The sequence below is a fragment of the Kwoniella bestiolae genome, chromosome 2 (assembly GCF_000512585.2).
Source record: "Kwoniella bestiolae CBS 10118 chromosome 2, complete sequence".
NCBI classification, from domain to species: domain Eukaryota; kingdom Fungi; phylum Basidiomycota; class Tremellomycetes; order Tremellales; family Cryptococcaceae; genus Kwoniella; species Kwoniella bestiolae.
The window spans coordinates 2732141-2757470 of record NC_089242.1 but is presented as its reverse complement, the minus strand read 5'-3'; the positions used below and the strand labels follow the sequence as shown (position 1 = coordinate 2757470).

Here is a 25330-nt window from a genome sequence, read left to right as displayed (position 1 = left end):
CGTAATCATGCGAATCGGACCATGGGAGGAGAAAACTGAAATTGACTAAGAGTTATCATTGTAAACTTGTTGTACCCGATATTACTATCAATCATCTTCATCCGATATGCATCTTCTCAGTCCTGTATAAAGGTACATCCTATTGTGTAGACCATCCTCGATGGTAGAAGGATATGAAACTAAATACATCTTATGAATCTATACAAAGGTTATGCATTGCATTACTATTCCACTTTAACCTATCGAGATAGACCTCTATACACCAGGGATAATCCCCACGCTGAAACTCAATAGCTGGTCTTCACATATCTTCCGCCTTTCTCCCGCGGCTATACGTTCAGCTTCAGCATCAGCTAATACCATAGCGGCATGTCGTGCGGCAGACTGAGCTCGAAGGGTCTGATTCGATAGATTCATGACATGGTAATGATAACTTGACAACTGATTGTGTTACAAATGATATCCATTAGCTTCCAATCACATCGAAGAAAAGACAACGTCAGTGATAAGGATGAATGATGACTCACCTCGATCTCCCATGATAATCCACCGAAAGGTACTTTCAAACTTGGTAACTCGGCTAATATCCTGGCTTCGTCCTCCTTGGCTTTCCGTTCTGCTATCTCAGCTTCACTAAGTACTGGAACAGATAACGAGGAAGTACGATGGGAAGGTGCGGTAGGTGGGACCGGTCGAACAACAGGCGTAGGAGCAGGGATAGAAGTAGATTCGACGATGGTGGGTTTGATTTCCTGATGAACGGGTGGAGTAGGGGGCCGAGTTTCTAGTTCCTCTATCTTCGGTTTGATATCTTCCGAAACTACACTAGGTGTGATAGCTACTGGAGCAGGAGACGATGTACTTTGGGCTGCAGCTGATGCAGCGCGAGCTTGACCAAATGGTTTACCGGTATATGGGTTGATCACCACTGGAGCAGGGGTCGGAGAAGGTCTGCTGGGTTCGGGAGTATTAACACTGGCTGATGTAGATGGTGAGATGAGGTTCTTCCTTTCTGACCATGATAATCTTGGTGTACTTGCTGTAGCTACTGCAGGTCCAGAAGGCGGTTTTGGCTGGTCCTGCGATCCAGCTAGAGGTGTTATTGGTGTGGATTTGGGCTCTTCTTTTACGATGGGAGTAGGAACAGGCCTGTTCATACCTAATGGTCGACCCAGTGGTATGGCCACAGGAGTATTGAGGTGGGCCAAAGCCCTAGGTCCAGTGGGCGGTATACCAGGTATTGGTATTCTCTCTGATCGGGGTGCGGATGGTGGAATCTTGTTCAACATGGGTTTGCCTATCGACGTATTTGATAGAGGGACGGGGACAGGTATTGGACGAGTGGAGATGGGAGCGGGAGCGGGGACGGGAGAAGGGAATCTTGATCTCTGTTTTGGCGGTCTTTCGGGAGACCTACTTCTTGATTGGTATCGTTTCACGGGGGATGGTCTGGAAGAAGGTGATCTAGTTGAGATTGACGATACGATTGAAGGTGACCTCCCTCCTCTTCTCCTACTTATCGGCGGGGGTGAATAGGGTGATCTGGATCTTCTATAATAGTAGTCTCTTTCTCTATCTCTATCACGCCAATCCCTCTCACTTTCTCTTTCTCTCGCATATCCTCTGTAAGGCGGTGGGGACCTTGATCTTCTTCTACTACTTATAGGAGGCGGTGGAGATCTAGGTCGAGCAGGTAGTCCAGCGGGGTTGGTAGATGATTTGACAGCTGCGGGAGCATTCTCGGAAGAAGATGGAGGAGGCGAGGTGATCTGTCCTTCTTCAGGTGTACCCGTCCTAGACCTTGAGCGGGACCTAGACCTGGATCTGGAAGGTGATCGTCGAGATTTTGATGGTGAAGGATCATACTCATAATCCCTTGATGAGACTGAGAACGATCTTCTCAGTGGACTTCGTCTATCATACTCCCTATCCTTGTATCCATATCCACCTCTGCTGTAACCAGGTTCATCCCTATAATCCCTCCTGTCGTGTTCTCTATACCTCGAGCTCTCCCCTCGGTATCTGTAATCTACCCTTTCCCTCGCTGCCCATGGAGGGGACTCATCCCTGTACGAGCGTCGGTATACTCCTCGAGGTGGTGGTGATGGTGACCGGGGCATGGTGTCTGACGTTATGGAATGATGATGACAAGCGAAGGACAAGATTCAGAAGGAGTAATCATTTTTCAATTTCAACCTCTCGAGTCTTGCGTGGGACGGAATCAAATTTGTTAAGCATGTCGAGTGTAAGGAGTTTAACCGAGGTTTAGCCGTGGGAATGGTAGCCGGTGGAGTATGTCCACTTGTCCACTCTCTCACTCACCTGACCAAAGTTGATCACTGTTGTTCTTCTCATTGTTAACCCGTATTGTATTCACTAACTCTCAACATCGCCAGAGACACAGTTAGCGAGAAGAGATCCAACAATAATGATCAAGCCCACACAGATAGCCCTCTCGAGAGCATCGACAACAGGTTGGATAGGATTGGGAGCGATGGGTAAGACCGCCTCTCCTTGGCTCGCCGAAGGGGTAAAAGTTGATACCTCGAACAGGTCATCCCATGGCTCTCAACTTATTCACCAAGACCTACCTGGCGCAGAATCACGCGAGCTCCTCAGAGACACCCAGATACGTGATCTGTGAGCAAGATGAGAATAGAGTGTCATCGTTTCTATCTGACTTGAGAGATAAAGGTGGGAGTGAATTAGCTGGAAAGGTAGAACGAGTGGAAAATGGAAAACAGTGAGTCTCAGCTTCTCTACACCCCATACAATCGAAAAGAAGAGCTGATAACTGAACCTTTGCCCGATATAGGATGGCCAAGATGGCTTCTCGCATTCTTACGATGTTACCATCCACCCCTCAAGTCGAGAGTGTCTACCTCGATCCCCAAGATGGTATCTTATCTGGGATTCAGACTTTACCAGAAAATGAACCTCCCCCCAACTCTGCCCGTACATCCCAGAACGGTACAAAAGGAATGGAAGAACTCTCATCCTCCACTACAATCTCACCTGGTCCATCGTCCTCCGCTCCCGTAATACCTCCCCTAGACTCGTCAACAACCATCAGTCCCATCTCCACTTCATCCCCTCATACCCTCTTAATAGACTGTACGACCCTCTCACCCGTCTCAGCCGCCAATATCGCTAAGAAGATTCACGAAGCCACAAATGGAAAGGTAGTAATGTTAGATGCACCTGTGTCGGGTGGGGTGGTGGCTGCTAGGAAGGGGGAATTGACCATCATGTTTGGAGCTCCTTCGGATGAAGCTACGCAGATGGCACTGCCCTTGTTACAGACCATGGCGGGGAAAGATAGGATTGTATATTGTGGAGAGAATGGCAAGGGGGTAGGGGTCAAAGTCTGTAACAAGTCAGTTGTACTTCCGGCCGCCACTTCGAGTCGAAAATAACTGATTGATCTGATGATTGGTATAGTCTGATATTAGCCATAAATCAAATTGCTCTAGCAGAAGGTCTAGCTTTAGGAAATAGTCTAGGTATAGATTCAGTATTGTTACATAACATTATAAATACTTCTTCAGGTCAGCTTCCCACCTCCCTTCACGGTCTAGCGGATATATAGTTGACCCGAGCTTGGTACAGGTCAATCATGGTCATCCAGAGTGAATACCCCACTGAAAGAGATCCCTGGATCACCCGGAGAAAGAGACTACGAAGGAGGATTCCAAACTCGATTAATGTTGAAAGTGAGTCGCATCACTGATTTACGCAACGAAGACCAGCTTGACTTGCAGTCTTGGCAGATAGACTGAATCAAGCTGATCAAACGATCATCACGGTAGGACGCAAGTCTAGCGCTAGAATCAGCTGCAGCTCTAGACTTACCCATACCAATGACGTGGGCTGCGAAAAGCATATACGAGGCTGTGTGCAACGAGCCGAATGCTAATTGGGCGACTAAAGACTTCAGCGTGGTGTATGAGTGGATTAAGAGGAAGCAGCTAGAAGGGGTTGAGAGAGGGTGGAAAGCTGATCCGACCGAGACGTAGTTTAGCTGTGGATTTCGGCTTGCTACAGGGCACAATCATAGGTATGTTATTGAGTCGAAGTTGTACAAAGATCATTACACTCTCGGAATGAGATCCTTTCGGTTGTCATTGTATCTTGTATTTTATGTAGAAAGGCTTTCGTATGGTGTATCGGGTTGTGATGTCGCATGTACTGTAACTTTGATGATTATGACGATGATGCATGATGCTTTAATCTATGTACAACATTCATTTTTACTATCAACTCTACTGTACGACTCTGACATATAATCTATATACAACTGATTCTATCTATATACAACGGATACTAATCTATGTACAACACACTGAAATCCTACATACAGTATCTATATCACATAACTAAATCGACATCTTCCCATTTTACACATGAATTCTACCTTCTATCCACACAACATCACAGTCGATCACAGCCCCACAGACCTGCGTAAATGAAGGGTTTAAGCCATCTCGCTCCATCCTTCCAACCAAAAGCAACTCACCATCAATCACATGTCCTGCGAATCAACCCAACTTCCCCCAGACGCATATCTTTTCCCATTCCTCCTCATCTCCCTTCCCCTCCCATTCACATTCCCATCATGGTGTCTCATCGAGTCCGCCACAGACGAAGCGTCAACAGACGGTTCAAACATCCTCAAATTCTCTTCGAACGGATTCCCACCTTGGTTCCTTTCCCTACCCTCCTGGTCCACATGGATATTAGGATCACTTGTCCCGTCCACTCGTGATCTCCACGCTTTGATGTGTGGACCTGGATTCTCGGTACCGAGTTTCCTCACATTAGTCGTAGATACCCTTCGACTAGGTGGGTTTTGGGTGTTGCTTCTTGATACTTCGGTAGGCTCGTATACTGCTGCTTCGATATCTTCTTCCTCTGGAGATTCTATCCCTGTGATTGGAGGTCTGAATACTGATTTCAAAAGTCTCACATAAGCTGAGGCTGCCTGCAGAGAAAAACACAAAAAGCTAGCTTACCCCTACTTAAAGCTTCTTGAGAAACTCTCGTATTCCTCTCCTGTAATGCTTTAACACTAGGTGATCTGGCATCTTTGAAATTCTTCACTACAGGTATATTGTCCAAGCTGTATCTTGGAGGACCGGATGCACGGGATTTCAAGCGCGGTTGAGGGGACGGAGGAGGATGGATATTCCTATACGCTTCGCTTAAAGTGAGTCTCCTCTTTTGGTGGGATTTGGCAGGTTGACGAGGAGGCTCAATCTCTTCGATCTCTTCTTCTTCTTCGGTCTCTGAGGGGACCGGTACTTCAGCCAAGGCATTTCTAGAAGTACTGGGTCGAGAATTAAAGTTGAGTGTGGTCTGTCTCTCCTTTTCCTTTTCCTTTTGCATCCTCTTCTTCTCCTTGAGCCTTTTGTCGTATACCCTTTTGGCTCTCTCTTCCCTCCTTGCTTTTCTACTGGTATTGGTCGAGGTGGAAGGTCGATCAGCGGAATTACCTGGACTGGACGTATTGACAAAAGTCTTATTGAGACTTTGAGCGATGGATGGATCGAGTGGGCGTTCAAGGAGATGCTGAGTTATTTCCATGGCTGTCATTCGGCGTGCAGAATCAGATTTTGCCGGATGAGGTGAAATTCGTTGGATCTCTTGGAGGGATTTTTGAGGTTCGTTCGTTGTCTTAGCATCATTTCTGGACGGTGTGATGGGATTCTCAGTCTGAGATGCTTGACGAGAAACCTCCGTAGACTTAGCTTGCTCGCTTGTATCTCTGGAGCGCTTCGCTTTTCGGACTTTCCTTTCCTCCTCTTGTTGAGCAATCATATCGTCCAATTGATCGAATTCAGAAGCTGGGATGTGTGCGGCATACCATTCCCAATTTATCTGAGAGGAAGGTGGGGGAGGTACCTCATCATCTTCCATGACCTGATCTTGATGATCATCCTCTGTAGGTTGATGAGGATCCTCGTTCTGTCTCGCGGGTGTAGCGTCGGACTGAGATAAGGGTTGAAGTGCTGAGTCCCTGCTTTGAGATGGTGGGAGTGCCACATTCTCCATGAATGGTTGAAGTGGATCACGTCGACTCATATCTTGCGTGTACATCCCATCCAATTTCCTATATGCCTCTGACAACCTTTCAGGAGGAGATACACTTGGCGTAGCACCAAAAGCAGGGGATCGAGAGAATATTCCAGCCAACCGATCAGAATGAACCTCGATAAGCCCATCGTATTCTCCTACGTCCACTTGTGAGTTCTGGGTGTACTGGATAATCGGATCTTCATACTCGTAGTGATTTTGAGGGTTTCTCGCGGAAGTTTCAGGCGTATCGTCACTGAGGATAAGATCTCGGTCTTGTGAGAGAACCAAAGGCGTGGTAGTAGTCCGTCTGAAGGCATGGGGCATCTCCCTTCTTCGGTTCTGTCTCGAAGGGGGCATAGCGAAATGATGACCCAACATCGAAGTACCGGTAACCTCGGTGCGTTCAGATGAATTAGTGTTAGTGTTTTCTTGGTTAGAAGGAAGTTCATTCTTAGTGAATCTCAATCTAGGTACGTTCTTTGGTATCAGTGGGTTCCCGATTGATGATCCTCTTCGTCTCATAGGCTTCTGAGAAGGTTCCACCACGATCTCATCCTCTGCTTGGGGATCGTCAGGAGCAGGGATGAGTGGTACTAAAGGAAGCTTTGGAGTGACCTCTCTGAAGACTGGTCGTTGCCTTCGTATACCAGCTTCGAATCTCGCTTTTCTACCTGCATAGATCAACTCGTCGATTCGATTACCAGATGGTCGACTGGCAGAACTGGATGATCTGGGTGATCTACGATATCTTGCTACGTAATCGGAGTAAGAGATCGTGTCGAGGGATTTACAAGCGTAAAGTGGTACACCTTGCATTCGCTTGTAGGCTTTTCGACGGACGGGCTTGGAGTCGTGTAAGGGTTTCTTGGGTAAAGTCAGAGTTTGTCGAATTTTACCCATATAGCTGTTAGCGACTGGTTAGCAAGCTGCTGTGAATGTCCAAAAGAATAATCAAAACAGCCAACTCACTTCTGGATCCTAACTTGACAAGAGCGATCTCTGGTCATTTGCAATCTAGGTTCGTTCTTAGCGTTGAACCTGTGTCTCTTCTCGATTTCCTTCCTTCTTCTCTTCTTCCTTCTCCTAGCAGTATCAGGATCATACTCTTCTTCATCTTCGTTTTCATCATTAGCCCATTTGAACACAGTAGTAAAAGGGTACTTGGGTGTTCTACCTCGCTTGTGGCGGTATCGAGGCGGTTCATCTTCTTCCTCTCCAAACAGACCAAACAGTCTTTGATCAGGAGGTGGTCCATTCCGAGCCCACCTTTTCCTTTTTTTACTGTTTCGAGGAGGCTCAGTGTCATATCCCATCTCATGACCCGTGTCAAATCCATCGACAGCATCTTGTTCAGGAGAAGGAGAGGGAGACGAATCTCGCCATATACTAGTCGATCCCTTTCTTTTCGCACCTCGGTATGATGAGGTGATCTGAGCTGCAGGCGGCGGAGTGAGAGCAAAGGTCTGGGATCTTGCTGTGGGCAAAGGATTGCCATGTTGATAAGCATGGGATCGACCTTTACCATACCGCTTGGTTTTGCGAGACGATCGGCTTTTCTCTTTTCGGTGATATGACGGAGAGTTATTGACAAAGGGAGTAATCTCGATACCAAAATGACGAGCAGGCTGGACCTGCTGGGGATTACTATCTGGGACGAGTATGTCTGCTTCATTCGAGTCCGAGACTTCTGTATCGGAGCTGATTAAGCTAGGGTTAGCCTTATTGAGTTACATCCAATAGAGATCAACTCACTAAACCACTTTGGCTCGCTTCTCCTTTCCCTTATCTTGCCGTTTCCCTCCCTCTCTCTTCTCCCCCTTTCTTTTCCCTTCTCGTCGACCAAGTGAGGGTGGTGGTGGAGAGTCTTGACTTCCTGGACCCATATCTTCATCATCTGTGGTGTCCAACCGGAACGATTGCCTTCTGGTAGTAGGCCTCTGAATAGGTGATTCGACAAGTTCGATCTCTTCCTCTGTTTCTTCTTCCCGATCGGTATCAGGCGACAGAGACACAGCAAGGAATAAAGGTTCATTGGTCTTTCCTTTGGCATCTGTATGAAATTTGATCTGATCTGAGATATCATTTCTTGCATTTTGGCTTAGTAGGAAGTCCGGATCTTTGAGACGTTCCAACCGAGATTGAGGGGGAGGAAGAGGCAAAGAAGTCTCATCGACGATTTGAGGCTCTAGAGCAGCGTGAGGGAACGAAGGTGTACGAAGCTTGGTAGGTGGGGGTGAAGGTGAGGAGGTAGGTATTTCTTTCCCATTTCCCTTATTGGAAGGAGTGATCTGAGTGTCTTCCAACTCATCGACTTCTTCTTCTGCCTTTTCCTTCCCGATATCAATACCACGCTCTTCCTCAGGCTGTGTAGGCGGTTTAGGGGTACTTTTCCAGAATCCGTTTTCATCCCATTCACCATCTTCGTCGTGTTCTTCTTTCTTCTCAACCTTCTTGGTCTTGCCTCTTCTACCACCTCGCTTTTTACTTGTAGCAGAGCTAGGCGCAGATTTTGTGAATGATAGACTACTGGTTTTGCGTGAGCTTGAGGAAGATTGTTGGGTAGGAGCGGGAGGAGGGGGTGGTCTGGGAGTGACTGCGTCGAGAAGACCATAGTGACCTGCTGAGGGATCATATGAGCTGCCATCCTACCTCTTGAACGATTCGCAGGCTCAACTCAGCTCACCTTGCCTTCGGCTTTCTTTCTCCATTTGACCTGTACTTTCTTTCCTTCGTCCCTCTACCTCACTTTCGCTCAATGCCTTGGTGAATTGTTTGGTCGACCCAGACAACGAGGAATCTTTTCGTACAGAGGTGCTTTTTGAGTTCTTGGGTACAATCTATATCAACCATGTCAGCTTGATACATCTCTTCATTCTCACCTAAACTCGCAAGGAAGAAGGAAGACTCACCGCTTCTTTCCCTTCGCCCTTCTCTGACTCTACCTTCTTCACACCATCATCTTTGGGTCTAGTAGACCACGATGGCATCTTCTTCTTATCCTCCATGTACTACTCCGTATCCTATAAGGTACCTACAACACTGCTTCGACTTGTGAACGTATGATACTGTGATTAGAAAGTAAAAGAAAAGGAAGATTAGTCGCGTTGAATAGTGATTTGCCGCTGGACACCCTCCACCGACCTACCCCGCAATCAGACCCTGAATTCACCACTCACTGTAGCAAAACGATTACTATACTACTCACCCTTCTATCTCATTTCTTCCCTCTCTCTCTCTCTAATCAACAGTATCAACAACTCACGATCATATATCAACCTTCATCAAGTCTAGAAGAACAGGAGATAGAGTATAGATCAACAGAATTGTAGGATAAGAAACAAGGGAAAAGAAACACGATGATCGTTAAAGTAAAGGTAAGTTGAGTCATCTTTCCTCCCTCCTCCCATCCTGGAACTGTTCTTTCCTTCTTTGATCGTTAGGCCAAAAGGTCGTGTTGCTGATTTGCTATGTATATACAGACACTTACTGGGAAGGAAGTGAGCTTATCTTGTATCTCGATCCAAATCGCACAGCTGACATTATTTTCAGGTGGATATCGATGTACAGCCCGATATGACCGTTAGTCTCCTTCCCTTTCCTATCCTCTTTCTCGTATGAAGTCACTTGCATGCTGATAATCTGTGTGTGAGGATAGATCAACAAAGTGAAAGAGCGAGTAGAAGAGAAAGCAGGTATCCCGCCTGTACAACAACGTCTGATCTTCGGTGGAAAAGCTATGTACGTCATCTCACTTCTCATCTCCTTCGCAATATCAGCTTATTTTCAAGACTAATGCTGGAACGTAGGGCCGACGATAAAGCCATCTCAGATTACAAGATCAACGCCGGAGCTGTCATCCACCTGGTACTCGCCTTGAGAGGTGGTCGATGATTATCTGGACACTTGAGGGAGGGATGAACAGAGGGGAGGGGGAGGAGGGTTCGATTTTCCGTCATACATCATGCATAATTTGTATATATATCCACATCCTCCAGTAGCACCTCGATCTGGACGTGAGGAAGCAACGTCCATCCGATTCGATGCATATGCGAAACAAGAGTGTTTTATGGTGTCAATAGGTGATGGTTATCCCGGCGGCATTCCCTCATCCTCCACTCCATTCGTTATCTCTTGCGAGTCGGTTAAATTGAGTCAACGCAATGGTGGTTACTTTGATTTTGAGCAATATATTTGGATCTTGACTCCAATTCACTTTCTAATCTCATCTCATCCCTTCCTCAACTTCAATACCAACGGAGCAGAAGGAGGAAACAAGATGAAAGCACCTATACAAAGCATCTTCTCACCGGTGAGAAACCATGCTCTGGCTGGTTTAAGGAGGAAAGGGAAATTTTCACCTCGGCTGATAGTAAGTACTTCCTACTCTCTACTTCACAACAGTGTATGCTATACCCTGTCAAGCTGACATGGACGATATAGCAGAATAGGTACATACATGATAATCAAGCTCTCACCGACATAGCAGCAGAGGATAACGTGTGTTGTGTTCTCTTACACTTTATCCAATCATGTACTCCCTAAAGTGAATGAGCTGAATGTTGGATTCCACTTTGATACAGGACTTCATCCTCTCAATCCTCCAAGCCTCGCCCTCAGTCCGAGATTCCCGTTCCTACCTATCCTCCTTCGCTCCTCCCCCCTCCCCTCCGGTACCTAACGACATACCACCCACCGCAGACCAGCAGCAACAACCGAAAGAAGAGAACCACCTTGTCAATTCCCTCTTGAACCCCATCCTCAGACGACCTGCTCTCGTTAAGATCCAGGGACCCTTCACGGACGCACAACTAGATTCAATATGTAGGGGTATGGCGCACCTCCAGAAGCTGGGGTTGGTCAGTGTGATAGTAGTTGACAGAGATGACTTGCCGTCTGTAGAGCCAAAGGATAAATTCGAGTCGCAAAGGCAGAGAGCGATTGTGCGACACGAGGTAGAGAGGGTCGTTCAATTCTTATCTAGACATAGGGCTGTCGCTAGACCCATATTCTTCACTGTGGCTAGGATCCATCAAACGAAGGACGGAGAAAATGAGAAGGACAAGGACAAGGAGAAAGTGGTAGTTGAAGAAGAAGGGTTAGATCACGTCAGAAGAGCAGTCCAGGAAGGTGAAATACCTGTATTACTGCCTGTAGCATTGGACGAGAGCTGTAAATCAACCAGAATACAAAGTAATAAAGTCCTCATGGCATTGGCAAAGGCAATGACCAATTCCCAACCAACTTCAACTTCATCCCCAACGGTCAATTCGAACTACGATCTAACTCCACTCAGGTTATTGATAATCAACAAAGAAGGTGGTATACCCTCCTATGCTCGACAGGGTCTACCCCATCTCTCTATCAACTTATCTTCGGAATATACATATATCAACCGGACCTTCCAACCTGGGTGGAGGGAGACTCATCCAACTGCCTTGGCAAATCTCAGTTTAGCAAATGGATGTTTGGAATACATGCCCAAGGAATCCTCTGCGTTGATCGTATCTCACAGATCACCTTCCTCAATGATAGCCAATCTCATAACCAATAAACCTAAACATTCTGCCTCCCTTCCCCACTCATTACTCCAAGGTATAACCCGCGATACACCTACGATCATCCGAAAAGGTCTCCCAGTGAGGGTACTTCGCTCAATGGAAGAAGTCAATATACCCAAACTTACCCATCTGCTCGAAACAAGCTTCAAACGAACTCTCAACCAAGAACAGTTTTATGGAAGGTTAAAGACTGATCTGGATTTCGTAATTGTCGTAGGGGACTATGCGGGCGCAGCAATAGTAACCCTAGAAGGGAAGGAACAAACCGATAAAGAACCGATATGCTATCTAGACAAATTCGCTGTCAACCCCAAACATCAGGGAGACGGGACAGTAGATTTCCTATGGGTCGCCCTTCGAGACGAAACGTATGGTCTCGGTTTATTGGATGCGTCTAATCCGTCTATCGGGTCTTTGAGAGGTGTAGGAACGGGTAAAGATCTAGTATGGCGAAGTAGGGCTGATAATCCCATTAACAAGTGGTATTTTGAACGAAGTAATGGGTTCAAGACGACGAATGATGGGAAATGGAAGGTGTTTTGGTGTGATGCCGAGCAGCGCTTGAAGGCGTTATGGCGCGAGAGGGAGTTTGGAGGTGGGAGACTAGTTAAGGTTGTGGAGGAGGAGGAGAAGAGGAGGGTCGAGTGGTGGGAGGAGAGGATCGGGGGGATACCTAGTGCTTGGAAGTGATTGTGTGGAGAACCAGATGGCAGTCAAGTGGCACGTCGGTTCCGTCAGATGAGGCAAAGGGGTTAGATGAGAGGAAATGGAATTGGGAATTGTGAAAATGGACATTAGGACAAAAGTCGGAAATAGGTATCCATTGAGTACAGATAGTCCGCAAACGGGAAAAGGGAATTTCACGGCATCAGCAAAATTCAGTCAATCAATCATCCACATTTTGTTCTTCACTACCAAAAGACACTCCCAATCAGAATTCATGCGGCAGACAGACAATCGAGAAAAACAAATTGAGAAAGAACGAGTAGATTCAAAGGACAATCCGAGCATAGAAACGGGACTCATACCTCTCCATCAAGTAGGTAACCAGTTGTACTTGAACTTGGAAGGATCATAACGGACGATTCGCATCATGTCTCTATGCATTAGCATTAGTAAATCGTTATGGGACATCTGAAGTCGTTTCATCTTACACCGAAGCAGCCATGTCCACATCATCCTCTGAACACGCCGCAATATCCCTACTATCGAGATAAGCAGTTCAAAATAATGCATATTGTATACTAATCAATCTATATATACTATCAATTCTTTTACCATTCTCTCCTCTATCCCTTAATCCCCTAAGTGCTATTCCTATGCACAACCGTCCCAATCACCCACTGACCCAGTACATGTGACCTTTCACCCAAACTACTTCCCAATCCTCTCCCTAGCAACATCAACCTGCCTCTTAATCATCCCCCTAGCCGGCCCCCCAATGGCATTCCGTTTCTCCACGGAATTCTCAAAATCAAAGACGTCCATCACGTCGTCCGTGAAATGCGGACTGAGATCTTTCCACTGTTCCATCGTCAGATCTGAAATTTGAATTTTGTTCTGTTCGGCGAGAGCGACCGATCGTCCGGAGATATGGTGGGTCTCTCGGAAGGGGACGCCTTTACGGACGAGGTAGTCTGCTATGTCCGTTGCTAGCATGTCCATTGTTAGGGCTTGCGCCATCTTGGCGGGGTTGATCTGACATTACATGAATTAGCATGTGCTGGGTTCTCCATGACAGTTTCACGCAAGAAAGATTCATGTGTAGGAAAGGGTTGGTGAGGGAAACAGGGGAAATCGAGATATCAGAAAGTCCATGATATCCGGTTCATCGAAAATGATATTCATCTTGCATCAGATCACTCACAGTCAAAGTAGCAATCACCCCCTCGGCGATCCTAAGTGCCGCAGAGATAGTATCAACAGCATCGAACAATGGTTCTTTGTCCTCTTGGAGATCCTTGTTGTAAGTCGATGGTACACCTTTAAGGGACATCATGAATCCAGCCATTTGACCGAACGTTCTTCCTGCTTTACCTCGGAGGAGTTCGAGGGAATCGGGATTTTTCTTTTGGGGCATGATAGAGGAGCCGGTGCTGGGGGACATACGAAAGATCAGCATGGGTTCACCAAAGGGAAGTTGCATTGAAGATGAAAGGGTAGACGTTTAGGGGAGTCTGATGTCAATGTTCACCATACGTGACGATACGACGATGATAATAGCGGTAATTGTTGTCCAAAAGTATCACGAAGAAGAGATAGAAGAGTGAAAAAGGATTACTCACGAATAAGCATCACTCAATTGCACAAACCCAAATTCAGCTGACGAGTAGATGATCAGATCCTCCGCCATCCTCGACATATGGATCTGCAACAGACTAGCCCATTGTAACCACTCCACAATGAAATCCCTATCCGCTACAGCATGCATCGAATTCTCCCCAATCGATTTGAAGCCCAATTCCTTCCTAAGCAATTCTCGATCAAGGGAGTATGGGTTACCAGCAAGGGCGGCGGAACCGAGTGGTAAGACGGAGATTCGAGGTTGGAGTTGTCTCAACCTGTCTAAATCGGATAAGAAGGATTGAGCGTGAGATAAGAGGAGATGGGACCATCGGACAGGTTGGGCTCTTTGGAGATGGGTGTATCCTGGCATTATGGCGTCGACTTCTTTTTCAGCTCGGGAGACCATGACGTTTAGGAGGTCTTTGAGGTATTGCTCCACTTGGGTGGATTCTTCCATCTACGTGTACACCGGATATCGTATTTAGCTGATTGAACGGCTGATGTACTGGCTAATGAGAATGGTACAACTCACAAGCCAAATCCTCATGTCGGTGGCTACTTGGTCGTTCCTACTTCTACCGGTATGCAATTTACCTCCAATGTCTTTACCGATGATTTCAGATAACCGTCGTTCGTTGGCGGTGTGGATGTCTTCGTCGTCAGCTTGGACGGCGAACTATGCGACCCCATCAAGTGTATATCAGCTTTGATCTCTCTCACCAACTTGGAGTAGTGAGGTAGGTCATTCTATATTCGCTTAGATTAAGGGAAGTGAAGTGAGATGTAGATGGGATACTTACCTTTCCCTCGGCCCATTCGCCTTCAACAGTCTTCAAACCCCTCTCAATCTCCTTCTGTTCATGTTCATTGACAATACCAGCTTTCAACAATGCTTTAGAAAATGCAATTGATCCCTTGACATCGGCAGCGTACATTCGTTTATCATATTTGAGGGATTGGTTGAACTCGTGCATCCTGAGCGGTCAGTTTCGTCAGCTCAGGTAAGCCTTCTTCAGTGAGCGGGGTCACAAAGAGACAGTGAGCTCACAATGGGTCGGTTGATCCTGTGAATCGACCACTGTTTGTTTTGTAGGTATAGTCAGCTATTAATTCGAACCTGATAGCTGAAGTGAGGCAGGTACCCACCCCCATAATTTCCTCTTTGTGAAATCTTGTTCGGAAGACATGTTGGTGGTGTAAAGTGTCTGGTGAGTCGAGTAAGATTTGAGCTGTGGTGATATGATTCCTAAAAATGAATGATTTAATGGTGAGATTAATTCTCAGTCGGTCAACTCGCTACTTCACTCGTTATCTGCATGAGTATATCGCTTAGTTTGACTCAAAATTCGGATGAACCGTGCACTAGTACCGTTTTGCGACTGCGTTACGTAACCAAGTTATCCGCCGCGGAGACCCCATGATCGAGATGTACTCGTATGACATGAACACGAAAGACACGAGACACGAGACACGAGACATGACGATCAAACGAGTGATCAAAAACGATGGACGCTAGACGCATATATAACCATCCATCATCTGTGTATATCTCCCTTACGTCCTCTCATCTCATTGACCTCTTCTATTATACCGACTGTCAACTTACATGGTCCACTCCGTGACATCGCATGATTATCTCACCCCGACGTGCCTCGAGACCAGAAACACGTCCTGTCGGTCGTAAACAAGGAATTAAAGTTTATACTGTCTCTCATCGTCACATCAGGATAGTCACTCTCACATTCCTCAAAAGTACAGTACAGTATCCAATGTTCAAGTGACGAGAACTTATCCGAACATAACATATCAACGCTCGCTCTTTCAATCAGATCAGAAAGAATCTCTCAATAGTACTGTCAATCCCACCAATCACCATGTCAGAGTCCCCACCCTCTTCAGCATCTTCATCCTCCACCACCTCTCTCCCCCGTCTACCAACCCCCCCATCACCTATCCCATCGTTCCGACCCCGAAGACCAAGAGAGGGATCAACGAATACCACGCGATCGTATTCCCATAGCTCGACTAGGGATCTAAGTGATTGGGAAATTGAGGAGTTGGAGGAGATTCATAGAGCTGGTGGAAAACGGAGGAAGAGGGGGGAACCTACTTCGCCTGTTAAGGCTGTATGTGAGTATCTCATTCTACTGGATGTGACAAGAGTTTCTACTGGAACACACGCTTTCCTGAATGGTGATGATGCCCGGACAGACCCTCTCTCTCCAGACCCACGCGCTGCCTTCTTTTGCTTCATTCCACCTCAATCATCCCTGCACCCCTGGAGTACTGCATTGTGCTTCAACACTCGAACCTAGACCTAGACTAGATCCCACGAGCTAACCCCCACTGTAGTATACGTAGTCTGCCTCTACCTAATATTCCAAATCCTAACCCGCTCGGACGAACTCGACATCTTCCCCTCCAGCACCACCTCAATCCGTCAATCGCACTCACCCCCATCATCCATGGAGGTCCCCTCCTACCCTCATCTGCCATACGGTTTTCCTCCAATCCCAAATCCCATCCCCTCGGCCCTCCCCCCAGCACAGGGTACAAGTTGGTGGAGATTGTTCTTCGGGGTATTGCTTTACCCCGTTTACCTGCTGGTCACGCTCCTCACCACACCACTACCTCTCCTTCTCAATCTGTTATACCTCCTTGCTAGATTACTCAAGGTCATACTCTACCCCGTTATAGTGGTATTGGGAGCACTGTATGGGACCTTCGTAGCTGCTCCGTTAGGTGTGGTAGGAGGAATACTGGAGGCGTTCTACCCCTTAGTCATGTTTGTGGGAGGTTTGGTAGGAGTTGGATTGTTCCTGGGTTTGAGCGTGGGATGGGTGGGAAGATGGGTATTAGATGGGATACTGAGATGGAAAAATCATCGGGATTCTGAAACTAGCAGAAGAAGGATAGAAAGGAGGAAAGAGAAAGAGGAGAAGCGCCAGGCTCGGCTGGAATTTGAGTTGGAGAGAATACACGATAGGATGATACCTAAGACTCCTACCATCTCTCGATCCCAGGGCGCACTGAGCTCGAGGAAACCGGTACTGAATATTGGGACTACCAATTTGAGGGGTACGAAGAAAGATGAGAGAAGGGTACAAGAGCTGTCGAGTCATGGATCTGGATCTGGGATTTCGAGGTCTGGATCTGGATATGGTAAAAGACATTCTTCAAGCGGATCATCATCTGAAAGACTCACCACTCCTTCCGCCACCACTTCCAGTGGGACAGGGAAGAGGGATCATAAGATCACGACGTTCGATAAGACTTATACGACTGGTAGGAAGGATGGTGCGGGAAGGGAGAGGAGATTGATTTTTCAAGATGATTTGGATAGGGTGGGGGAACCGGTCGTTGTGGGGATCAGGAAACGGGGGATGAGGGAGACTTATACGGTGCAGGGGTAAATTTGGAATATGTCAACGTCGGGTTAGAATCAGTTGTATTATGTAGAGTGGGTCAAGCACACACATCATCATGTCTTTTCAAGTTTGTTTGTTTGTCTTTGGTTGTAAAAAGATAGTCTATTTACTTTGTTTGTTCTAGTTCATCAACTTCCAAGCATTTTCGTTGTATTTCTTCGCTGTCGAGGTAGTGAAGTCAAGTGGACCGGAGCGGAGGGAAACGGATTAACGCCAATTTCATGATTCACGATTGAGATGAAATCTCTATGCTATGTCTTTATTCGAACATCGACAGAGCCGGGGGCATGGCATCTTGTGCGCTGTATCAACGAAGATGGCGAATGAGAATAATTTTTCATACGGATTCATCGTAATGGGCTGGATAGGTTCTGATATCTCCGTGAGATATGATTATTCATGCTGGGTATAATATGTATATAAGTTTCACCAAGTGCACCGGTCAACCCCATACTGTCCGAGTATATCATCGAATATCAACATCTTTACTGTGTCACACCTCAACCTAAAACATTACCTTTGCATTATCATACAACTGCTTCATAACATTCTCGCCATTCTTCAAATTCGTCTGTTCTATGATCTCCTGCTGATCCCCATACTTGTTAATAAACTCATCATGCTTGTATATGTTCACTTGTCTCCTCCTGAACCCCTGAACGCCAGAGAAGAAATCGCTGGAAAGGGGTTGTCTTTGGGTTTTCGTTTTCATGTTCTCTTTGATGCTTGGTTTAGAAACAGAAGGTGAAGGCGAAGTAAGGGAGGGGACGGTGTGAGTTGATGATTGGGAGGGGGAGTTCATGATTACTGAGTAGATGTCTCTTAGAAGTTCGAAATCTGACCATACCACAATATCAGCTTGGATCCTTTCATTTTATCTTTGAATAATATATCAGAGGGTAGAAGCACGACCTAACTCACCAGTGGGAAAGAAAATATCGAAATAACCCTGTTTCACCAAGAACGTCTCACATGGAATCATACTTCCCCCATACCTCGTCTGAACCACTGGTCCATTCCGTCCTTCCACAGCGTCAGGGAGAGTATCGAAATCCGAAATCAATAATCGATGATTCGGCAATTTTTCTCTGAGATGTTCTAAAAACAAGATCGACTTGGTGGGTAGGAAATCCGGTTGAGACAGATTGGCAGAGAATGGCAAACTTGAATAAAGGGAGCGAAGTAGGTTTGAGTAGAGGAGTGGAGGGGATAAGGGGGGGTTGGTAGATGGACTGGGAGGTAGTAAGCGCTTGTATGCTAATACCCTTCGTATGAGGGGGTCGGAGATGGGTTCGTAGATCATTGTGAAGTCTCCGGAGGCGTCTATGGCTACGATTCCTTGGTAGGGTGTTAGGGTGGATATGTCATATCGGATCATGTCGTGGGCGAAGTTGTCCTGGGTATATGTCAGGATGATTTTAGCATGAATTACTAGCAACCACCGTTCTTGACTCTCTGTTCTCTTGTATAAGAACAACACTACTCACAAAGACCTCCAGCGCAACCACAAAACAAGCCTCCCCGTTCTTCTTCTCTCCATTAACCGTACCATCCCATTTAAAGAAGTCCGAATTTATCACATTCACTTTATCTCCGAATCCCTCCTTCTCCGCTCGTGCCTTCTGTCCCTTTGCCAATGAGGCTGAGATTTCTATAATGCGATATTCCACTTTCTCGTATATCTCTGGATGACTCTGCTTGAGGAAATGAAGGGAATCCACCATGAAGGACCCGTTTCCCGCTCCTATCTCGTATAGTACTAGAGGTTCATGGGGGAAATGGTTGAGTTTGTAGGATTGGAGGATTGCTGAGAGGAGGGTACGGGCGTAGTATGGCTGTGAAATCATAAAAGGTAGAACACATGGGTACAGCAGCGAGGGAGGGTGAATCATAGACGATATAGCAGCAAGTCAGCAGACTCTCATGATTGTTTTGAAGTATGAATCGAATCACCTTGAACAGTTCCGTAGGCGTATGCCAAACCTGTCTGCCCAGCCCACCCGTCTGACCCGTAGTAGGTTCCAGCCCATATTCCTTCTCGTACCGCTCAGCGACAGCTTCCTGGAACGCCGCTGTATCTGCGAAACTACCGAAATCGAACCCTTCTTTGGGCGGAGTGAAGATTGTAGCGTTTCGAGAGAAATATCCATAGTTTGGCTACACGACGTTACGATCAGCTTTACTATCAGGCGTATACGAGAACGAGGAACAGCTGACGTACGTTATATAAGCTATCATCTATGAAATCCCTTATTAGCATCTTCACCCTTGTTGGGGGTTCTTTCCGGGACGTTAGCTCGGATGCTGTTACCCTTCGCCAGTGAACATGCTATAGTTGGAAGCTATCAGCTAAGCTATGTTCAAATATAGAAGAGGTATGCAGGGTAGCTTACATCTGGATCAGGAGCATCAGAGAAACTCAGAGAGGTGTTATAGTTGTATCGTTCTTTGTCCCTTCTCTTAGAAGGGTCGGAAGAAGAGGATTGATGTCGAACAGAAAGACCTGGAAGGAGGAATGAAGGTATTTCGATCTTCTGCTGAGCAGGTCGGACGGAGGCCACCCTTGCGCCTCGAGACAGGATGGGTCTTATCCCTCTTGAGGACGATGAGGCTATTGTCATTGTCTGTCTGGAGTGAGTGTGGGAGTAGTTGAGCCAAACGAGAAGATTGAACATAACAATAAGAATCAACTTTTCGACAAATGGACAACCTCCATCGGCACACACACCAATATTAAATGGGTTACTCGTTTAAACTTTCAAGGGGATTAATGTTGATTGTATGGGTGTGATGTTTTGACGCGTCGGATCACATTCGATTGATATTGATTTGATTTCTCTTTTTGATTTCTTCTCTTTCAACCGTTTTCTCATTCAATCTAGATATCACCAATTATGAGCATACAGTAACATAACATTTACATCAATCATGTCGACTCCCCGCAACAACCTCCAAGAGATTATGGCTCGAACGCAGGGGAAGAGGGCTTCTCCGATCAGCTCAAATGCAGTAGCCGGTAGTTCAACAGGAGAAGGGGTCAGAACACCCGTAAGTTTAATCTTGTTAAATCACTGGCTGAGCTGACGTGATGTGGGTGTTCAGGGGATATTCAAGCTCGCTCGACCACCTACTTCATCCTCCTCTGCTCGATCTACTCCGACCATGAGTGATCATATATTGAATGCGCCGGGGGTCAAGCAGAGTCAAAGTGAGTGAACGGACACTCAATTGCCACCTGAATCGCTCAATCGATCTAGCTCTTTCTGACTCGCAACTACCCCTAGCAATATCGCTCGCTTCCCGTCCAACGAACGGTTCATCTTCATACTTCGATGTCGACTCTTCTCGATCTGCCCTACCGAAAGCACAGCCTAGTCATCTCATGACCCCCTCTTCGGCGGTCGGATCACCTATGTTGATGGAAGGTAAGGGGAAGGGAAAGGATAATACACCTGGTGGTAGTGCTGTAGTCGGGGCTAAGAGCTCCAAGTTCTCTTCTGTAAGTTGTCTGTCGTACATCATTGTTGTATGAGGATGCTGACTGCTCTATAGTGGTCAAACGAGAAAGTTGCCGCTGAGATCGTCAAGCTGCTGGAAGACAAGGATGTTCTGAAGGATAAGAAGATGGCTATTCTGATGGGTCAAGGTGGTGAAGATGGTGATGAGTTCATTGACGAGAGCATGTGAGTTCATTGCTGAGTCAGGACCGAGGAACGAGCTGAACCTGTCGTTTAGCGAATTCTTGACAACCAAGATCAATGCGCTCAAAGCTGAAATGACCGCTCGTACCCAATCATCCTCATCTGCTGCCCCCGCTCACCAAGCTCCTCCTCCTCAATCTTCAGGCTCGACATCTCACTCCATACCTCAGCGAGATTATCCTACTCCCGACACAATAGGCTCAGATAGATCTAGGGCGATCTTAGGGGATTTTCAGCAAAGTCGGTCAAAAGTATTGTCAAGCGACGATGCGGATCCTATCCCTCTAACACCTCGACAATCCAATAACTTCGTACAACGCCCTGAACAACCTCAAGCCGGTCCTTCTCGACCTCGTAGAGCGCCTCCTCCTCCTCAATATGACGATTTCGACATAGCGATGGCAGAAGAAGGGTTTGGCGAAGAAGATCCCGAAGAAATGCTGATACCACCTTCTTCACCTCCACCTCGAGCTATCACCCCTCCTCCTGTACGATCTCAGTGGAAGCAACCTCCGCTCCCACCCCCTTCGAAATCAGCTGCGATAGCCGAAATAGAAGATATAGCGGTTGAAGAGATATTCTCGTCTCCTGTACAAGCAGCGACCTCCCTCCCTCCTCCACCTCGAGTTGTAGCCTCTCAAGCTAGGTCTGTTCTTGGTGGTCCTCGTCCTTCATCTTCTCCCCCTAAACCACCAAATGCCCAACCACCTCAACAAAGAATAATTCAAGTTGAAAAGACATATGCATGGACTAAGGAAGTGGAACAAAGATTGAGACAGATGTTCAAATTGCCGAACTTCAGGAAACATCAGAAGGAAGCTATCAATGAGACTATGGCTGGTAAAGATGGTAAATTGCTTTTATTTCGTTCGCATGGACTGCTACTGATGCTCATTATTCAGTATTCGTCCTGATGCCTACTGGAGGAGGGAAAAGTTTAACATGTGAGTAAGCTGAATTGCTGACACATAAGAGGATAGCTGAAGAACTTTCACGTAGACCAACTCCCCGCGGTATGTCAACAAGGTAAAACCCGTGGCGTGACTTTCGTAGTCTCACCACTCATCTCCCTGATCAACGATCAAACTCGACATCTCTGCAACCTCGACATACCAGCGATAGCTTATACAGGAGATATGACTCAGAAGGATAAGAACATGGCTCATGAAGAGTTATCGAGACCTGAACCTTATACTCGGGTGGTCTACGTTACTCCGGAAATGTTGACAATGGGTGGACATATCAAATCGATATTGAGGAGCTTGCTGCAGAGAAGGAGATTGGCTCGATTCGTTATTGATGAGGCGCATTGTGTCAGTCAGTGGGGACATGATGTGAGTGATTCACGCTTCGTCAACGATGCGATGAATGCTGATGGAACACTACTTCACCCAGTTTCGAGCTGATTGTAAGCTATATCATGCAAACTTATAGGCGTACTTTACTAATGTTATTTATAGACCTTCGTCTGGGCGAATTACGGAAAGATTATCCCGGCGTTCCTATAATGGCTCTAACAGCAACTGCTCAGAACAAAGTAGAAGAAGATATAATCCGATCTCTGGGTATACAGGGCTGTTCAGTCTTACGACAATCCTTCAATCGACCGAATCTCCATTATGAAGTCCGACCGAAAACAAAGAAAGTGATAGATGAGATTGTAGCTTTCATTCGAACTCAGGATGAACGAGCTTCAGGGATCATCTACTGTAACTCTCGAGATGGATGTGAGAACCTGGCCAAACAGTTGAGGGAGAATTATCAACTTGAAGCTCATCATTATCATGCTGGTATGTCCAAGGGAGATAGGAGGAAGATACAGGAAGGATGGCAAGAACATAAATTCGAAGTGATAGTTGCTACGATCGCGTTTGGGATGGGTATCGATAAACCCGATGTGAGATATGTCATACATCATAGTCTGCCTAGATCATTGGAAGGGTATTACCAGGAGACTGGACGGGCAGGGAGAGATGGGAATCCTTCGACTTGTATATTGTGTGAGTTGAAATCTATCCCTTTGGTCAAGGGGTCTGCAGACTGATACTATGTGCTATCTGACAGACTATACATGGGGAGACGGTAAGAAGGTACTCAACCAGATTGATCAAGATCAAAATCTCACTCGACCTCAGAAAGAACGTCAGAAAGCTTCCATGGCTGAAGTCCTACGGTACTGCAATAACAAAGCGGATTGTCGTCGATCCCAAGTACTATCATTCTTTAACGAAACTTTCGACCCTCGCAGTTGTAATCAAGGGTGTGATATCTGTTTGGGAAGAGATAGAAACGTCTTCACCACTGAAGATGTCACAGCGGACGCACTGAACGTTATCAAAATGGTTCAGTCGTTCGACAAGGATGATAGGATCACCATCGTCAATGCGGCCGAATGCTTTAGAGGGTTCAAGGGTAGTTCGGGAAAAGGATTGGATCAGAATCCATTATTTGGTATTGGTCAACATTGGGCAAGACCAGATGGAGAGAGATTGATACAGACCCTGGTGATTGAAGGTGGTTTGGAGGAGTTTTGCGTGGCTAGTGCCGCCGGGTGGACGAACGCTTATCTACGAGTGAGTTATCATGACCATCTACCGTGCTAGTAAGCCTTGGCTGTGACTTACATGGGATGCGGTTGCAGTTGGGCAAAGAAGCGCGAAAGTACCTCAACGGTTCCAAGAAGCTCAATATGGATTTCCGACAAGCGTCACCCCGCAAACAACCTGCCGCCAAAAAGTGCACATCTAAAAAGGGTGGATCTAAAAATCAACCTCAGATAGATTCTTTCACACGTAAATTATCCAATCCGGTCTCAAGGAAGCGGTCCCATCAACAGATACAAGCTGAAACTGAAGAATTCGATAATTCCCCTTGGGGAGATACGGATGATGAAGATTATCGACCCGATGGGAATGATCCTATTGAGATTGACGATGCGACGGATGTGGAGGAAGCGGATGATGATCTACCTTTAATGGTCAAACGACGAAAGACGACGGCGAGAAAGGAATTGGGAAGCTCTGTGGTTCCGAAAGGTGCTACGAGTCGAGTACAGGTTGTCGATGTTGACAGGAGTAGTACGGGTTCGCCGGTTGAAAATTGCCTGAAGGCTTTAGAGAAGATGAGGGGATCTGTGAGTTGGCTTTTTTTTCGAGGTGGAAAGAGATGAGCTGATGGTGATGTTGTGTGTAGGTATTGGCTAGGAACAAGAATGCTCCGCAATTGGATGATGAGATGTTGCAGTATATCGCAGCTACTATGCCTACTAGTGAGTTGTTCAGAAATCATGTAAAACATTGATCACAGCAACTGATATATGCGGCTGGTACAGACGAAGCTGCTCTGAAGGAATGTGAGGGTATGACTTCGGCTCATCTCAAAGTATGTCACCTTGCTAACTCTGTCGATCGATCCGCAGGGATGAAAGCTGATGCTGGTGTAATTGCATAGACGTGGTCTACGCGAATTATGGGTATATGCGTGAAGCATCGACCGGCATATCACGCTGCTGAGTCGCAGGTGGCTCCTTTGGCGACTGTCTCTGCTAGTTCAGCTTCCAGGAATCGGTGAGTATTTTCACACTCTGGTTGTGACATATCTACCCATACTCAACCTTCACACGTTACATCTTACATAGCCCCACGGATGTTGACTGACATCCTTGATGCTATAGCGCAGTCTCAAGGATAAAACAATATGCGTTCGACCCCAAATCTTCAGCTAAAGCATCCTCCTCCACACCATTGAACCGAGCAACGACATTAGCCTCATCACTTACGACTTCGAAATCATCTACCACCCCCAATGGACAATTGACGCTGACAAGCAGAGCGAATGGGATCCGACCAGTGTTGGTACCCCAAAATCCGAATGGGAGGAAAGACAAGTTCTAATCATGAGCACTACTAATACTGGTGCTGGGAATGGATGTGTATATGTACACATGTCTGAGGTCTAGATTTGGGAGTATGTATGTCGATGTATGAATAGAATAGCATGTACGTAGTGATGTGGAGTGCATAATGTAGTCGGCTCATGTTCAGCATTGGAGTGTATGTCTCTTATCTCGGGCCTTGCCTTGCAGATTGTACCTTTTCCGCTATGCAAGTACAAAGTGAGCTGAGCTCATACTGCAGCTGCGAGACAGAGTTGATCCAACTGGTATTCGCACAGTTCGATTCAGCCCGGATCTTACGGAAGGTCGTTCGATCGATGGTTGTTCTCTTGACCCTTGGTTTTGTTTTAGCGTCAGAACCGAAAGGGTTTCTCCTGACGAGGGGAG

General features: G+C 46.6%; 9 protein-coding genes across 9 annotated transcripts; 5 read left to right on the top strand and 4 right to left on the bottom strand.

The window, feature by feature from the left end:
• Positions 1-255: 255 nt before the first annotated feature.
• On the bottom strand, positions 256-2120 carry I302_104179 (uncharacterized protein; the record flags this gene model as incomplete). Its single annotated transcript, XM_019189544.1, has 2 exons — positions 256-441; positions 528-2120. 2 exons carry the CDS (start codon positions 2118-2120, stop codon positions 256-258), a joined length of 1779 nt encoding a protein of 592 aa, XP_019049106.1.
• A 308-nt stretch (positions 2121-2428) lies between these two features.
• I302_104178 (uncharacterized protein) lies at positions 2429-4016 on the top strand (the record flags this gene model as incomplete). Its single annotated transcript, XM_019189543.1, has 6 exons — positions 2429-2498; positions 2554-2743; positions 2816-3376; positions 3442-3548; positions 3610-3713; positions 3810-4016. The coding sequence occupies 6 exons, from the start codon at positions 2429-2431 to the stop codon at positions 4014-4016; spliced, it is 1239 nt and encodes a 412-aa protein (XP_019049105.1).
• A 506-nt stretch (positions 4017-4522) lies between these two features.
• On the bottom strand, positions 4523-9062 carry I302_104177 (uncharacterized protein; the record flags this gene model as incomplete). The annotated part of the gene is made up of 6 exons (XM_065869818.1): positions 4523-4947; positions 5013-6979; positions 7045-7773; positions 7828-8692; positions 8759-8912; positions 8985-9062. The coding sequence occupies 6 exons, from the start codon at positions 9060-9062 to the stop codon at positions 4523-4525; spliced, it is 4218 nt and encodes a 1405-aa protein (XP_065725890.1).
• Positions 9063-9431: 369 nt separating this feature from the next.
• I302_104176 (ubiquitin-like protein-NEDD8-like protein RUB3) lies at positions 9432-9966 on the top strand (the record flags this gene model as incomplete). Its single annotated transcript, XM_019189541.1, has 5 exons — positions 9432-9449; positions 9555-9572; positions 9625-9654; positions 9731-9813; positions 9882-9966. The coding sequence occupies 5 exons, from the start codon at positions 9432-9434 to the stop codon at positions 9964-9966; spliced, it is 234 nt and encodes a 77-aa protein (XP_019049103.1).
• A 385-nt stretch (positions 9967-10351) lies between these two features.
• On the top strand, positions 10352-12323 carry I302_104175 (amino-acid acetyltransferase, mitochondrial; the record flags this gene model as incomplete). Its single annotated transcript, XM_019189540.1, has 3 exons — positions 10352-10444; positions 10516-10572; positions 10656-12323. The coding sequence occupies 3 exons, from the start codon at positions 10352-10354 to the stop codon at positions 12321-12323; spliced, it is 1818 nt and encodes a 605-aa protein (XP_019049102.1).
• A 684-nt stretch (positions 12324-13007) lies between these two features.
• On the bottom strand, positions 13008-15106 carry I302_104174 (argininosuccinate lyase; the record flags this gene model as incomplete). The annotated part of the gene is made up of 7 exons (XM_019189539.1): positions 13008-13331; positions 13501-13729; positions 13919-14376; positions 14452-14595; positions 14720-14894; positions 14968-14997; positions 15066-15106. The coding sequence occupies 7 exons, from the start codon at positions 15104-15106 to the stop codon at positions 13008-13010; spliced, it is 1401 nt and encodes a 466-aa protein (XP_019049101.1).
• Positions 15107-15793: 687 nt separating this feature from the next.
• Positions 15794-17332, top strand: I302_104173 (uncharacterized protein; the record flags this gene model as incomplete). The annotated part of the gene is made up of 2 exons (XM_065869817.1): positions 15794-16049; positions 16272-17332. 2 exons carry the CDS (start codon positions 15794-15796, stop codon positions 17330-17332), a joined length of 1317 nt encoding a protein of 438 aa, XP_065725889.1.
• Positions 17333-17852: 520 nt separating this feature from the next.
• I302_104172 (uncharacterized protein) lies at positions 17853-19968 on the bottom strand (the record flags this gene model as incomplete). The annotated part of the gene is made up of 6 exons (XM_019189537.1): positions 17853-18184; positions 18269-18743; positions 18835-19182; positions 19301-19504; positions 19569-19676; positions 19741-19968. The coding sequence occupies 6 exons, from the start codon at positions 19966-19968 to the stop codon at positions 17853-17855; spliced, it is 1695 nt and encodes a 564-aa protein (XP_019049099.1).
• A 307-nt stretch (positions 19969-20275) lies between these two features.
• On the top strand, positions 20276-24941 carry I302_104171 (uncharacterized protein; the record flags this gene model as incomplete). The annotated part of the gene is made up of 15 exons (XM_019189536.1): positions 20276-20395; positions 20450-20555; positions 20632-20846; positions 20900-21030; positions 21083-21897; positions 21951-21992; positions 22048-22382; positions 22444-22456; positions 22509-23048; positions 23113-23621; positions 23690-24181; positions 24241-24316; positions 24380-24429; positions 24499-24614; positions 24722-24941. 15 exons carry the CDS (start codon positions 20276-20278, stop codon positions 24939-24941), a joined length of 3780 nt encoding a protein of 1259 aa, XP_019049098.1.
• Positions 24942-25330: the final 389 nt, after the last annotated feature.